The following is a 14,357-nucleotide window of genomic DNA, read 5'->3' on the forward strand; positions in this document are numbered from 1 at the left end:
TTGGTCAGATTTACTTGAAATCTTCATGTTGTGGTCAGCACGTGTTACGACGGCACGTGACGCGGCCGCAGCACGCCCCGAGTTGCGCGGAGTGCGAGGTCCCGCCCAATGCTGCTTGCAGCTTTAATTCTCTTTGGTTTCTGCCAGGTGTACGTCAGGGGGCTCTAAACATGGAGAACTGTGTGCTGCAGTGTGAGACCACTGGAGTTATTGTCCGAACATCAGCCCATCTCACCATGAGCATGTGTGACCTTTATGGCTCCAAGGTAAGTGAGCAACATCATCCAGCACAGGATGAAACTCCTCTGAGGCTTTACCTCACAAACAGCTGTCAGGGCCGTTTGTTGTTGGTGATTTAGGTCTTTTTATGGGATTACTATCACTTTAATTAATATTATATTATCAATTAGTCTACATGAATTATAGTAGATAAATAGTTTTTCACTCTCTGAATCTGTGAAAATATTCCATATGCCACTTCAGAGCACTTATGTAGGTTATAATTCCTGCTTTAAGTTATTAAAACATGACCTTTTCATTTTTGTAAAAGTATTATAGATGTGTATTCATTTGTATATTGCACTGAAAAAATGGACTGTTGATGTCATTCATCCTGTTTTAAATCAGATAATGTAGGGTGCAGCTGTCACTGAAGGACACATTTTTGATTGAAATATAGAAAACATACAGCTTAATGACAATCTTAGCTGCTGAAAATGTGTTTAAAATAACTAACATACCTGTCACCTGTGTGTAATGGTTTATGCGTTTTGTCAACGGCCAAAACACTGCTTCTTATCTGCATTCAGAATAAGTGGCCATGTGAGCACGTCCACCCATGGGCCCAAGGTTCCTGTTCAAAGTCATACATCACAGCAGCTTCAGTCACACATTATAATCAGAGGGAATTCTCAAGGTGAAAATACCAAAGGAAAGGCTTCTGCTCCCTCCTCTCTGAGAAATAGGACATGTTACAGTTGTGACTCTCACAGTCGTTCCTGTACCTGATGCAGCAACACTTATGTTGAGTGAGGCTCAAAGCATGTCTGTACTTTGTACTTATTTATTGTTTAACATACAAAATCTATCAATCAGCTAATATTTCCATGTCAGTTAAGTTAGTTTCTTCAATGTAAATATGGCTGTATATGTGGATAGAGAGTCATAGATGCAGAGTAATTATGTCCCGCCCACCCCAGAAGGGGAAAGAATTTGTCACTCTCCATTGACTTTGTATTGTGTGAAGGAGCCTCCCAGTTGCATTTGTCTATAAAATCGCTAATCGAAAAATAAGCAAGGAGGTGGAGCTGAATATTGCGGCACTGATTGTTTCCCCCCCTTGTGGGCGTGAGGTATGATGCGTTTCACTCTGTCTCTATGTTGCTGCTGTGTTTTGTTTACAGGGGGCTGGCGTGGAGATTTACCCCGGCAGTGTTTGCAGGCTGGTTGGTAACGGCATCCATCACTGTAAAGACGGGATCCTCATCAAGGTGAGAAAAAACAAGATGAATTTAAATAGTTTATTCATGTTCAGATGTTTCCCCCTCAGCATGCAAACTGACAGGAGAATCACAGGTGATGTGTAGGACATCATGAAACACAACAATGCAGCCAATAGGAGGACACTTCATGCAAACTCTCAAAACACTTTGGTTTGGTTGAAGTAAACCCGTCATTCAGTTAGATTAGAACATAGCTGTGAAATGCGAAACCTCTGATTCTAAGGACAGAACTGTGTGGTAGGTGAAGACCTGTCATCATGACTCATGATAGAATATCATGTTTTTATTTTGAATAACCAATGACTTTGATCATTAGGTTATACAGTTATGACAAGAATGACCACTGAGCATATTTCCCAGAACATGTGGTGTCTAGACACATCAGATGTTAGACACCCTGCTGTGAGAGAATCTAGGAAGTGACTCAAAGGTCAAGATGTTCCTATGTTTATGAAACATTTAATAAACTTAGAAATTGGAAGTATACAAATGTTACTAATTGCAATGCATGAATGCAATTATTAAATGTGTAAATGATTGTGTTTGGTGGGTGTGCAGGACTTTGCTGATGAGATGGATGCGATGCCGTCCATCACCATGGACAACAATGTGATCCACAACAATGAAGGCTATGGGGTGATTGTAGTGAAACCCAACAATGGGGAACAACACAACAGAGTTCCTCTGGGTGAAAGTGAAGGTAGGTAGAGTTCAGAATCAGAATTATGTTTATTGCCAAGTAGGTTTTTACACCCACGAGGAATGTGAATTGGTGCATTAAAAAATACAAATATACAAATCACACAGAAAAATAAAGTACTTTCAAAATATAAATAAATTAAGAAAGATAAGAAAAGAAGACTGTGCAGAAAACGGGGGTGCATTAATGTAATGCATACTGTATAAACAGGGTGGGTATAAGAGTCAGAACTGTGTGGTAGGTGGAGACCTTGTTAATGAGGCCAGCTGCACAGTCTACACAGTCAGAATATAATGTTAAAGAAATAAAGATGTGGATAAGAAGGCGGAATATTGATCAGACCTTTTGTTCCCTGCTGGACCAACAGCTGAAGACAAACGGCAAGGAGATGTTCCAGATCCTCTTCTCATCTCCACACACCCGACCAGCAGCGGCTCGGCAGAGATTCACCCCGACTCAGCAGAGAACAACAACAGCATCGATAGTGTTGTAGCCTCCAACTCAGGCAGAAAGTGGCAGTTTAGTCGTCAGCTGAGCAGAAACAAGGACACGTCCTGTAGCCGAGCTGTCCCAGATCTGGACCACCAGATCTTCGTCTCCATTCAGGGAAACCAGTTCAGACGCAATGGCATGGGCGACTTTGGCACCTTTTTCTACTGACTGACAACATCGACATGCTCAGAACCGTTCTTGTGAAAAGCAAATTCAAAACATCAACACGTCAACTCATTCTAACTCTTCCTAGATTTTGGAGCAATAATTATTTGATGACAGCTTCATATTCTTGGTGTTTTCTTTTTTTTGTCGTGACAGAAATGACTGCTGATTCACTGAGGCATTCTGAAGAGACAATGATGTCATCAGTTATTAGCTGCCTGTGTTTCTAAAAAAAACTGACTTCCATCTGTTTGAATTGACAGTGAACTGACCCCCACGTTTAAACTTGCACAAATGCTTTTATCTTATTTATTCCTTTGGGCTTCAGATGCTAAACGTTTAAATTTTTAATGCATTAGTTTAAAATTCCAATTGTCACTTTAAATTGTAGTTTTGGTGGTTTGACTTCAGATCTAATAAATGTTGTTACCATGGTGGTGGTTTGCGAAAAAATAAGTGCACTGTTGAGAGTTCACACAAACCTTTTATTTCTTTTGTTATCATGAGTTGACTTTCACATGGTGTCTTGGGTGCTTTTAATGGTTTGATGTATTTTATGGTAAAGAAAAGTCACCTTGACATACTAGAAGCCCAGTGGAAAAAAACTGAGGTTTTATATTTCTGTCTCTAATGCTGTGGATCTTTTACATACTTGCATGCTACTGCATTTTATGTGCAAACAGGTGTGGACACAAGTCATGAATCTTTAACACCAATGACTCATGACTTCACTTTGAATTTTGAATTCATGTCCTTCATAAACCCAGATTTTCAAAATAATCAACTATTTATCCTCCTGATTTACTTTGGTTGTTGTTCTGTTTAAACATGACTCACAGACTACTATGTACAATGAAACAAGATCAGTGGGTTAGTGAGTAGTGGAACCTAAAGCCAGTCAATGTCAGGTGACTTTCTTTAAACCTGACTAGATTGCCATGGTAATTTATGCTTTGTAGGAGGTTATGTTCAGATTTTTTTTATTTGAATATAAACAGAAAGAAAGTATGCCAGAGTGTACAATCAATGTAGCTAGTAAAAACCTAACTTCTCTGGTAGATTCAGGGGCCACATCTGTGGAGAGAAGGAGAGACATTCTGATTTCCACAGGGAATAACAAAACAAAACAACCACATTTGTTAAACAGGGCAGGGATTTAGCATATGAACACATGACGAACACAGTTTGGTGAAAGATGTCTCTGAAAGTCCTTAACTAAGATGGGTGGGGTCATGAATGTGGGGACAAAAAGTATGATGTAGGTCAAAGGTGCAGAGCATGTTCTGATGACACCAAAATTTTCATACAGGTCATGTCAAAATCAATACCCTTTAAAAAAGAAAGCAGTTGAAGGCATTAAACTGTTTTTTAAAAATCTTTCTTCTTTCGGATTGCTCATTCACTGATCGTGTGGCATGGGTCAGATGACAAGCCCTGCCCTTCTCCCATAAATCTTGTCATAGCTATATTATTTGTGCCACTTACAATGTAGGGACATTTAAATGCCCACCTCCAGGAAGACCATTAGACCATCTGCAAATGGATTTCACTGAACTAAAAATAATGAGGGAAAGAAGTTGTTTTGTCATTGCTGCTCAGCCCACTTGGAATCCTATTTGGGAGACCACTGAACATTGGAATTGTACCTGTTAAGAGACAACTTCCTGATATCGGTCAATATCAAGGTGAAATGCTGTGTTATTGTGAAAATGTTTCCTCTTTGGGCACCCGGTTAGCTCAGTCGGTAGAGCTGGCGACCCATATACGGAGTTGCTGCAGAGGCCCAGGTTTGAATCTGACCTGTGGCCCTTTGCTGCATGTCATTCCCTCTCTATCTACCACCTTTCCTGTTGATCTTCAGCTGTCTATATCTAATAAAGGAATGAAAAGGCCCCAAAAAATAACTTAAAAAAATAAGTTTTTATTGTTGCTGGTTAGATTTCACCAGCATGTCAACATCCCCACCAGAGGAAGCAAATACACTGGAACGTGTCTATATGAATATTCCTAGAAGCTACAAAGATAGTGTCTGTTTGTGATGGCCTTTTGCCATCAGTTTATGAATATGTGTGAATGGGAATGTGGCATGTAGTTTAGAGCACTACAGTCCATTTACCATTTTGAGTGCAAAGACTGGCACATGTATAAAGATAGTGACTAAAAACTTGTGCCAGTCAGCTATTTGATGTCATTACTGACGTTTTTAACACATTACTGCCACAGGAGAGTATCCCCACCTGCTTCAAGATAGCCACCATCTATCCCTGTAAAAAGTCTGCAGTATCTAGTCTAAATGATTACCGCCCTGTAACACTCACCCCCATTATGGTGAAGTGCTTTGAGGAACTGGTTCTCCAGCACATTAAGAACAACATCCCTCACAGAGGACACCATCTCCACTGCCCTCCACTCATACCTTGAGAAAAACAACACTCAGTGTTTAAGCTCAGCATTCAAGACAATTTCCCCCGTGAAACTGATTGGTAAACTCAGCACTTTCAGCCTACCACACTCTGAAACTGGATACTGGACTTCCTGATAAACAGACCCCAGACAGTTTGGATTAGTTGTCACACCTCCTACACTCTAGTGCTCAACAGCAAAGCCCCTGAGTTCTCTGTCTTCAGCCCCCTCCTTGTTCACGCTGTAAACCCATGACTGCATCCTCAGACATGGAGACAACACCATCATTGGCTGGATTTCAGACAATGATGAGACTTTGTTATATCGTGATGAAATCAACAATCTTGCCAAGTGGTGCACAGAAAACAACCTACATCACAAACTAGCATGGGATGTGCACGGCCCAGGACAGGAGGACTCTCCCGTGATTAAAAATGCCTAGAAGGTCCTGGTACTCAGTGATATTGATGAGGTGCCTGCGCAAAGCCCAAAGGATACTAAAACACAGTAACCACCCCAGCCACAGCTGTTCACCCTGCTGCCATCTAGGAAGAGGAATAGAAGCTTCTGCTGCCCTACCACCAGACTTAAAGACAGCTTCTTCTCTCAGACTGTGAGATTCCTCAGCACTTCATCATACAAATTAGTTTTTTTTTAAATTTCATGACAAGAATTTTTTATTGATTTACAAGTAGCATTAAGGGAACTACACCAATCAACCACATACCAACAAACTGCAAACACATTTCAATCAGAACAAGTATTAACCTTTTTAGCAATTAGCTCAACTGTTGGATAGACTACACGGGCCAGCCTTCACTCTCCACATACATTAATGAGCCTTGTCCACACATAACACTGTCTACGGTTCACCGCTTTGCCTTCCTTGGAGCACTTGTGATAGGTACTGACCACTGCAGACCGGGAACACCCCACAAGTTTTGAAGATGCTCAGACCCAGTCATCTAGCCATCACAATTTGGCCTGTTGCTTAAATCCTTACACTTGCCCATTTTTCCTGCTTCTTACACATCAACTTTGAGGACAAAAATGTTCACTTGCTGCTTAATTATCCCACCAAACTAGACAGGTCTCTATGAAACAAGATAATCTTGTGCTATGTGTGTTCCTCGGGGAGTCCAGGCAAAGTAAGATTTTTCATGTATGTACAACCACTGTGTTTCTTACTGTACATATGATAATAAACCTCTTGAATCTTGAATAATCAGTATTATTCACTCCATCTGTCAGTGCTCATGATGTTATGGCTGATCTGTGTATATCTAAATTAAAACTTACAATCTTGTGCTGTAAATGACACTAAAATAACCTTGAAACTAAGTTCACCAGGTTGTCTGTCAGTTTGCTGCTCAGCAGGTAGTTTACAGTGGCTTTTAACAGCTTTTCCTCTGTATACAGACAATAGCTGCACGACAAAGCTATGTTGTTTATGTTGTCCTGTGATAATTTTTTTCATTATGAGCAACCTCTTTCACATTTAATACATTGGTCATATAAAAATAATAATAACAGCTTTACATAATTTTAAATTTTGAAGCAAGGGCTGAAACAGGGGGTACTATGGACTATGTATGGTTGACATAATTGGTTATACTGTAGTTAACTAGGTGAAGGGGAACATTTGAAGCACATTCTGCTGTTCTTCATTGGTTCTACAGAATACCAAATTTTGACATTCAACTGGTTCTCTGCTGAATGTTAAACCTCTAAGGCACAGCACATAATTTAAAAATGTTTTTTTCAGTGTTCAGAAGCAGAGAAAGAAAAGTGATGACTTAAAGCTGCAAGAGCATTTTGACCAATGGCCCCACAGCAGTTTATATATGAAGAAACATTTGTACTTTAAAGGCAGTGACTGTTTTTAAAAGGATGTTCTTTTCTGAAGCTTGACAGTACAAAACATACAGTGACTCTGGAATTTCAGTTTGCAAAAACCTAACTTGTGTTTCAGAGGCTGAAGCTTTGGCAGTTCAATAGATGGACTCCATGTGCTGAGACACTGCTAGAGTTTGAAGGTTATTACAAACTTAACACAGCATGTCAATTTCCTGTATATCAAAACAAATGGAAAAAAATGTTACTTCATTTCACTGAATTACACAAACACCTTAAGATATATGTTTATCTTTCTGTTATATATCACACACCTAAATTAACACTTGAGGCAAACAGTTCAGGCATATGAGTGCAACAATTATGAGATTAAATCCACATAAGGCAAGGTGTCATATGTTTTTAAAGCAAAGCGGCCCAGCACTATTTATGTACAGATCATTATCAAAATATTGCTTCATCTGTAAAATAAAAATATTCTCCGTCGACTCGCTGATTGGCTGTTGAGCTCCATAGAAAATCTGAAGAATGTCCTGTGAAATGATGCATTCAGGAGAAGAGTAATAGAAACTGTTGGAAATGTTTAGAGGAGACAGCCTGCAGGTAAACGTCGTCTCACTGGTCATCATCAGAGTCCTGGTTACTGCTCAGGTGACTCTCCTGCACCTCCAGCTCCTCAGCACTCACCATGGCAGGACTGATGGCAGCGTATCTTGTCCCGTGGAACTGACGTAAGTGAATCTGTACACAAACAAAAAGCTACCTTATCAGAACACCATCAGAACACAAATCAATCAAAACATTACAGCAATACAACTGTATTGTGTGGGGAACACTCATTCATCAGTTATGCCAGTTAAATTCCACCTGGAGCATTTTCACATTTTTGGGAAACATGCAAACACCAACATACATATTTGGGAAACAATGTGACAACAGAAATGATTAAAGACATCAGGAAATAAAGACCCTTTAAAATCTCATCAAATATACTGTTGTAATGTAGCTGTAAAATTAGCTATAAGCAGTTCTTGTTTGCAGTGTAGCCATGGATGTACAGACAACCATCACGGGATTATTTTGATACTGAAGAAAACTTAAAAATATGAACAGGCATGTTCTGAAGGGTCTTCTTTTTATGATTTCTAAGCGGATTTTAATGGATGTTTATTCTGGATGGACATAAAAAATAATGGCTGTGTTCAAAATAACATACTAACTACTACACTGCCTACTAAACGATTAAGTATGTAGACTGTTCACACTGGAGTATATTCAAACATACGTCTTCTCTGTATCACATGGCTGTATCGTTCACAACAAGCTCCGACACTGTGGAGATAGGTCTGACTACTCCACATAAATCACAAGATTACAGTTTGAGCCAGAGTCCTGCACTGGGTCCGGTGGGTAAAAGTAAATTAATCAGAATCAGAATCAGAAAGTAAATTAATTGCGGGCAGGCAGTGGGTAAGAACGAAAACGTGTCGTTTTTCCTGAAGAAATCAGAAATGAAAATGACTGTGCAGGCTTTTTAATATTTAAATCAGTTAAATATCATCAAGCCTAATCAGCTGCCAGGATTTTCTTTTATTGGTAAATTTTTCCTATAACACAACTCTCAGACCACTAAACTGCTGTAAAGTTTGTATGTCATATTGTTTAAACCGGTGCTCAGCTGGCTGTGTTGACGCAGCAGCCAAACAGTTAATTAGGATTTTAATTAATGTTTCTACGTGTTACACATCAAATTGAGCATGTAAAAATATAATTGTGTCTGTAGCACAGGTAATGGGTTGGTTCCAGTTCTGAGCTCTGCCAGTGCGGAATTACAATACTGGACCTGTGCAGGACTCTGGTCTGAGCTACCACTGAATGAAAATAATTTATCACAAATGTAAATCAACATTTCCTCTTACAATCAATGGATGTGTATGAATGAGTTAGTTTCTGTTCGATGGACTTTGCCATCGTTGTGTGAATGTGTGTGAAAGGGTGAATTTGGCACGTAGTGCAAAAGCGCTTGAAGTGGTCGGAAGGGACGTTTAGAGAAAAGCGCTATACAAGTACCAGGTCCATTTACCATTTACCATTATTTACTATTTTCAGGCAATATTAATGTAAAAAAAAAAGAAAAAGGGGGGGAGAAGAGGAGCACTAAAGCTACTGTGTTGCTGTTTCACGTCTTGATTAACAGAATAAAGAGATTAAGGTAAATGGTTAATTCATCGAGTGAGGTGAACAGTATAAGCTTGTCTGCAATATATTTCTACTTAAGACCACAAAGAGAGGCTCCAGGCATTTCTCAAACAAAAATTTGCATACCGTTAATACAGTTGACCATGGACTACATACCTTCCAATCTTTGAGTAAAAATGCGACAATTGAAGTTGTCATCTTGTGATGAGCTGCAGGGAGTGTGCTGCTGTTTTTCGGGCGTTTTGTGTCGTGCTCTGGTGCACATACAGCTTTATCATCCAGCTTAAACTATGGTTTAAATGAATACAACAACTTTTTAATGTTTTTTGGAGTGAGTCGTTTGAGAGATTATAGTAGAGACTGGGGTGAAATCTGAAGTTGGAGTGCAGACTGGTATTAAACAGAGAGGCGCCGAGTGGCTTTAAATTGGGGGGTGCAGAAAGAAACACAGCTACTGAGCGGAGGAGAGGGTATAGTTCATCGCTCCATCCGCTCACCATGCTCTCTCATCTCTCCTCTCTCGCTCGCTGAATGCCATCCCAGCTGGGGCACGGCCTCTTCTGTGTGGAGTCTGCATGTTCAACCCTGGTGTTTCCCCCACACATCAGTACATGTATAACAGCTATCGTTCTTATCTCAGTCAGTGCCCTTGATCAAAGGCACCTTGGAAGATAAAGATGTCTTCATCTGCAGTTGATACAAACGAGTACTACTCATCATTTGTTAAACAGGGGAATTGGCAAGCTTTTTCAGCTTAGATAAACCCGTTTAGAAACTCATCTTGGATGGTCAAAACATGCCCTGTTCCGGTGAAAATGGTGACCCCCATTGATGCGATGACAAAAGTGAAAACCAGCGAAGAAATGGCTAGAGTTGCCAAGTTCCCCTTTAAAGGAGCATACCTGTATGTAGAGGTTGACTTCAGCGCTCCTGCACAGGTACGGGAAGTTTCCTCCTGTTTTCAGATGAGCTCGTCTCGCATTAGGATACAGTTTATACATCTCCTCCTTCGCCTCCAGTGACAGAGCACTCTGATCAAACACCTACATACCATTCCCAGAGAAAACGTGATTCGGGTTATTGCATAAATAATGAATACTGGTATATCCCGATGGGAAGAGATGATTTAGCACTTACATCTATAATGGTCACAGCAACATCTTTTATTTTGTGCGGCTCCACATAAGAGTTCTGACAATTGAGTGTTAGCCGCGATGCTAACTCACTTTGGTTCAGACTCTCCAACTGCAGCACACACAACACATAGACAGAAAGAGGTTAACAAATAAATTGCAATTGCCTTGAAGGGCACTCCATTAATCTGCTTGGGAGCCATTCAACAATTTGTAAATCTTGGAAACAATACTTTCTCTCTCCCTATTCCTGTTTTACAGAGCTCCTTCTGATTTTGATCATTTGGGTATACTCACTGTCTGTCCAGAATAGCTAGAAAGCTGCACCCTTATCTGCATATAGGTCAATATGCTAACTATACTGTACTTGTCTTTGGCTTGTACAAATGTCAGTAGTTTCCTACCATAGGGATCAATCATATCCAGTCTTTAAATACCCTTAGATTTCCAAATCTCATTTCTCATGGTCTGCATAAACCTGTAGTTATCGCACTGGGGGATATCCAGTATTATATTCTGACATTATGCTGTGGGCCGGAGGATAGGGAATGTAGGGCCGGAAATGGCCCCTTGGCCGACAGTTTGACATTCCTGCTTTACACTCTAGTGACACTCTAACATGAACCACCTCAGTAACAGATATGAACACACATGTCCACTTACCCTGTCAACCATGAAGTCAATTGCATCTGCCATTTTAGAGTCCACAGGTCCTTTAGCAAAGTTCCCCAGAACAATCTTCTTCAACATGAAAGCTGGCATCAACCAGAAACTTTTAAGAAGGAACATGGGAACCAAACATTAATAATGAATGTCAACCTTCAAAGGAAAATCTGTGCGGGAATTATTAAAAATCACCTGTTTGCTGTCCATGTCTGATTAAAGATGGAGGTATCACTGAATGAATTACACAGTATCAATGAGTGCACTCTGGGAGACTTGTGTGTGCACTCTGCAAACTTCTGAGCCAGGAATCCCCCAAGAGATGCCCCGAACAGATGGACCTGAAGGTTGAGGTGACAGAGTTCAAAGAGTGAAGAGAGTACAAAAGGGTGATTAGGTAACATGCCCACATTAATGACAGTCATATTCCTTAATTCCAGATTGGCCAGTATGCAGCTATCAAGGGCTGTAATGATAACCACATTATTGATGCCTACTGCGGCATCATGTGATGTCTACCATGGGGTTGAGCTCATTACAGTCATCATCATCATTTGTAGAGTCAATCTCACGTCATTCCATTAGGCAATGCATTCCGTTAGGCAATGCATTCCGTTGTACAACCTTGTGTTGTAAAACGCTAAATAAATCTTTTTTATTTTATTATTATTTTGTTAATAAAATTAATCTTTATATAGTTCTAAAGCTGTATTAATAAAATCAATCGATACTTCACAGTTATCTGCCGTGTTCGACCTCTCCACTGCATCAATGTTGCTGCTCACATCAGGTTCAAGTCATTAATGCTCAGTTAAAGAGTGCTTTATCTTTAGCTAAGTCTTCTTATTCATTATGATCTGAAAATTAATGATGGCATATCCTACTGTCACTGTGAGGCAGAAGATCTCAATCCAAACTCTCTCTCTGAAATCAGTTACTGATATTTTTTTCTGTTGTACCCCCATTGTAATTGAAGTTTTCAAAGTGGGGTATTAGTACTTTTGCTTAAGTAAAGGATCTATTTTTTCCTCCATCTCTGTTTAGCACACCCACAGCCTAACTACACCTGTGTGTCAGCCTTAAGGTTGAGTCTAGCGGGTTTGTTGTTGGAGGTGAGTCTTTTCCAGTGTGTGTAGTTACATTACGTTAGTCAGTAATAAAGTGTATAGATAATTTCAGGTTGCAGTAGTTACTGAAAGACTGTGTTGTTTTTGCTGCCACAAACATATAAAAAGTCCCCATTTTTGAAACATTCACATTACTACAGTGTCTTCTTGCACTGTTCACAGCTGAGTTGTTGCAAACTGTGGACAGCCCAGCAAGCTGCTACGAGTCAAGGTAAATATATGTAAATTTAAGATAGCACTTCTGCTATCCTCGGGAGACTGGCTCTTGTTAATTGTTTTTATTTCTGTTTAGTGAAGTCAGACTAATATCTTTCACGGCATTTTATTTTTTCATTTATACATTATAAGGTGTTATGTCATGTCATTTGAATCTGATAGATTACCTACTTAAGTCTACAGGAAAGGTCAAGGAAACAGTCAGCCTATAGTTGTCTGCTCTTTGTTTTGCTGCTAATCATTAAAACAGTCAGTTTGTGTCCAAGACTGCCAAACAGCAGCATTACTAATCTAGACTTATATTCTGGTATTTGTAACCTGACACTGGATCAGGAAAGGCTTCATCCTGTCATACCTGTCCAAGACCCACAGAGACAGACCTTCCTAACCCACCCACACCTCAGATCAGATGACCAGATCAGTCATCTCTGAAAGCAGGAGGAAAGCAGACTTACTTTATCCAACTGCAGGTGATCGAGAAGTTTCCTGAAGCCGTCACAGAACTCCATTAGATCCCAGTACACCGGATACTGCAGCTGGAGACAACATAAACAAGTGTATTATTTTGTTACCTTTTTTACCATTGTGTGTTGTTCTGTGTCTCAGTGGCATGAGTCAGACATGTCAGTCATTTAATTATATCCACATATAGTATCTGCTGATACAGAGTCCCAATCTGATACTTTTATGTATTTTTCTAATAATACAGGTGCACATTACACACTTCAAGTACATTGAAGTTATTAAAATCAATCCTATGTATTGCTGCGGAGTTTCACAGCGGACTCTCACACACACAGCTCAGCAGAGTGGGAGAAGAGACGGTGGAGAGAGTGGACGATGGCTGCACCATGCATGAAAAGCTTTACAAGTAAAAGTAGCTGTGACATAAAACAATGGATCGGATCAGGTCAATAAAGCTCAGTATAACCAATATCGATCAGTTAAAAAATGCCTGATAGGCCTGATATCTATCAGATCCGGACATCCCTAACTGAAACAATTTGTCAATTAATAGATTAGACAGTTGACAATACATCTGCAACTATTTTGATTATCGATAAATTATCAATTCAGTTCAATGCAATTCAATTTTATTTACAGAGGGGTTAGGGTAAGGGTACTCTTATAAAATGATTTACAGAGACCCAACAGTTCCCACCATGAGCAAGCACTTGGCGACCAAGCAAAAATACCAAACATCCTCTGGTGTCAGTTTCTCCAGTGTGTTCGATCTCATGTTTTATCGCGTTTTCTATCACAGCAAACTGATTATTTTCGTATTGGTTGGTTGGGCAAAACAAGGAAATTTTTTAGTGACATTTTATAAAACAAAACAATTAGATTGAGAAAAGCATTAGCTGATAAATTATACAATAATATAATGGTTAGTTGTAGCCCTAGTAAATATGAAGCTGTAAAAACAGAGAGAACAGAGACAGATGTTTTCAGTGACAAGCTCACCGAAATGACTCTGTAGCCCCAGCCTGTCAGAGCCAACACCTGCTGGAAAAACACCTCAGCTGTCCCACTGACTGGAGGGAGGAAGATGATAGGACACCTGATGCTCTTTGGGCCAGCATCATACAATGACCACACCTTACTATCATCATCATCAACAATAATCTGGTGGAGACAAAAACACAACAAGGTGAATAAAATACATCATGGCCCTAAAGTCTCTTCTCAAACTGGCTTTCAAACAGGCAGTGAAACTATTCAACTTGAAGACTAAAAGATGGCGACCAGACTGTATAAAAAGAGTCTTTAATATACAGTCTATGATGGAGATGGAAACATGCAAATAGTAGTTTAAGGCACCTTTTTAACTATTCACATCTATGCATGCAGTGTGACAGGACTACTCTACTGCGGGGCGGCTGTGGCAGAGCGGGTCGTCCCC

General features: G+C 39.9%; 2 protein-coding genes across 2 annotated transcripts in view; one reads left to right on the top strand and one right to left on the bottom strand.

Annotated features, from left to right (window-relative positions):
• shcbp1 (SHC SH2-domain binding protein 1) overlaps positions 1–4,234 on the top strand; it is a gene marked incomplete in the record, with an annotated part of 5,431 nt that extends 1,197 nt beyond the window's left edge. The window contains 4 exon segments of the mRNA XM_035651815.1: positions 148–266; positions 1,404–1,490; positions 2,061–2,202; positions 2,570–4,234. Coding sequence (XP_035507708.1) covers positions 148–266; positions 1,404–1,490; positions 2,061–2,202; positions 2,570–2,862 — 641 coding nt within the window.
• Positions 4,235–7,054: 2,820 nt separating this feature from the next.
• Positions 7,055–14,080, bottom strand: spg21 (SPG21 abhydrolase domain containing, maspardin; the record flags this gene model as incomplete). Its single annotated transcript, XM_035651817.1, is given in 7 exon segments — positions 7,055–7,857; positions 10,218–10,358; positions 10,453–10,560; positions 11,112–11,220; positions 11,307–11,452; positions 12,910–12,990; positions 13,919–14,080. Coding segments are annotated over 7 exon segments (873 nt in total), but the record flags the coding sequence as incomplete, so codon positions are not given.
• Positions 14,081–14,357: the final 277 nt, after the last annotated feature.

The sequence above is a fragment of the Morone saxatilis genome, unplaced genomic scaffold (genome assembly GCF_004916995.1).
Source record: "Morone saxatilis isolate NCDOM2014 unplaced genomic scaffold, NCSU_SB_2.0 Contig11, whole genome shotgun sequence".
Taxonomy (NCBI): domain Eukaryota; kingdom Metazoa; phylum Chordata; class Actinopteri; family Moronidae; genus Morone; species Morone saxatilis.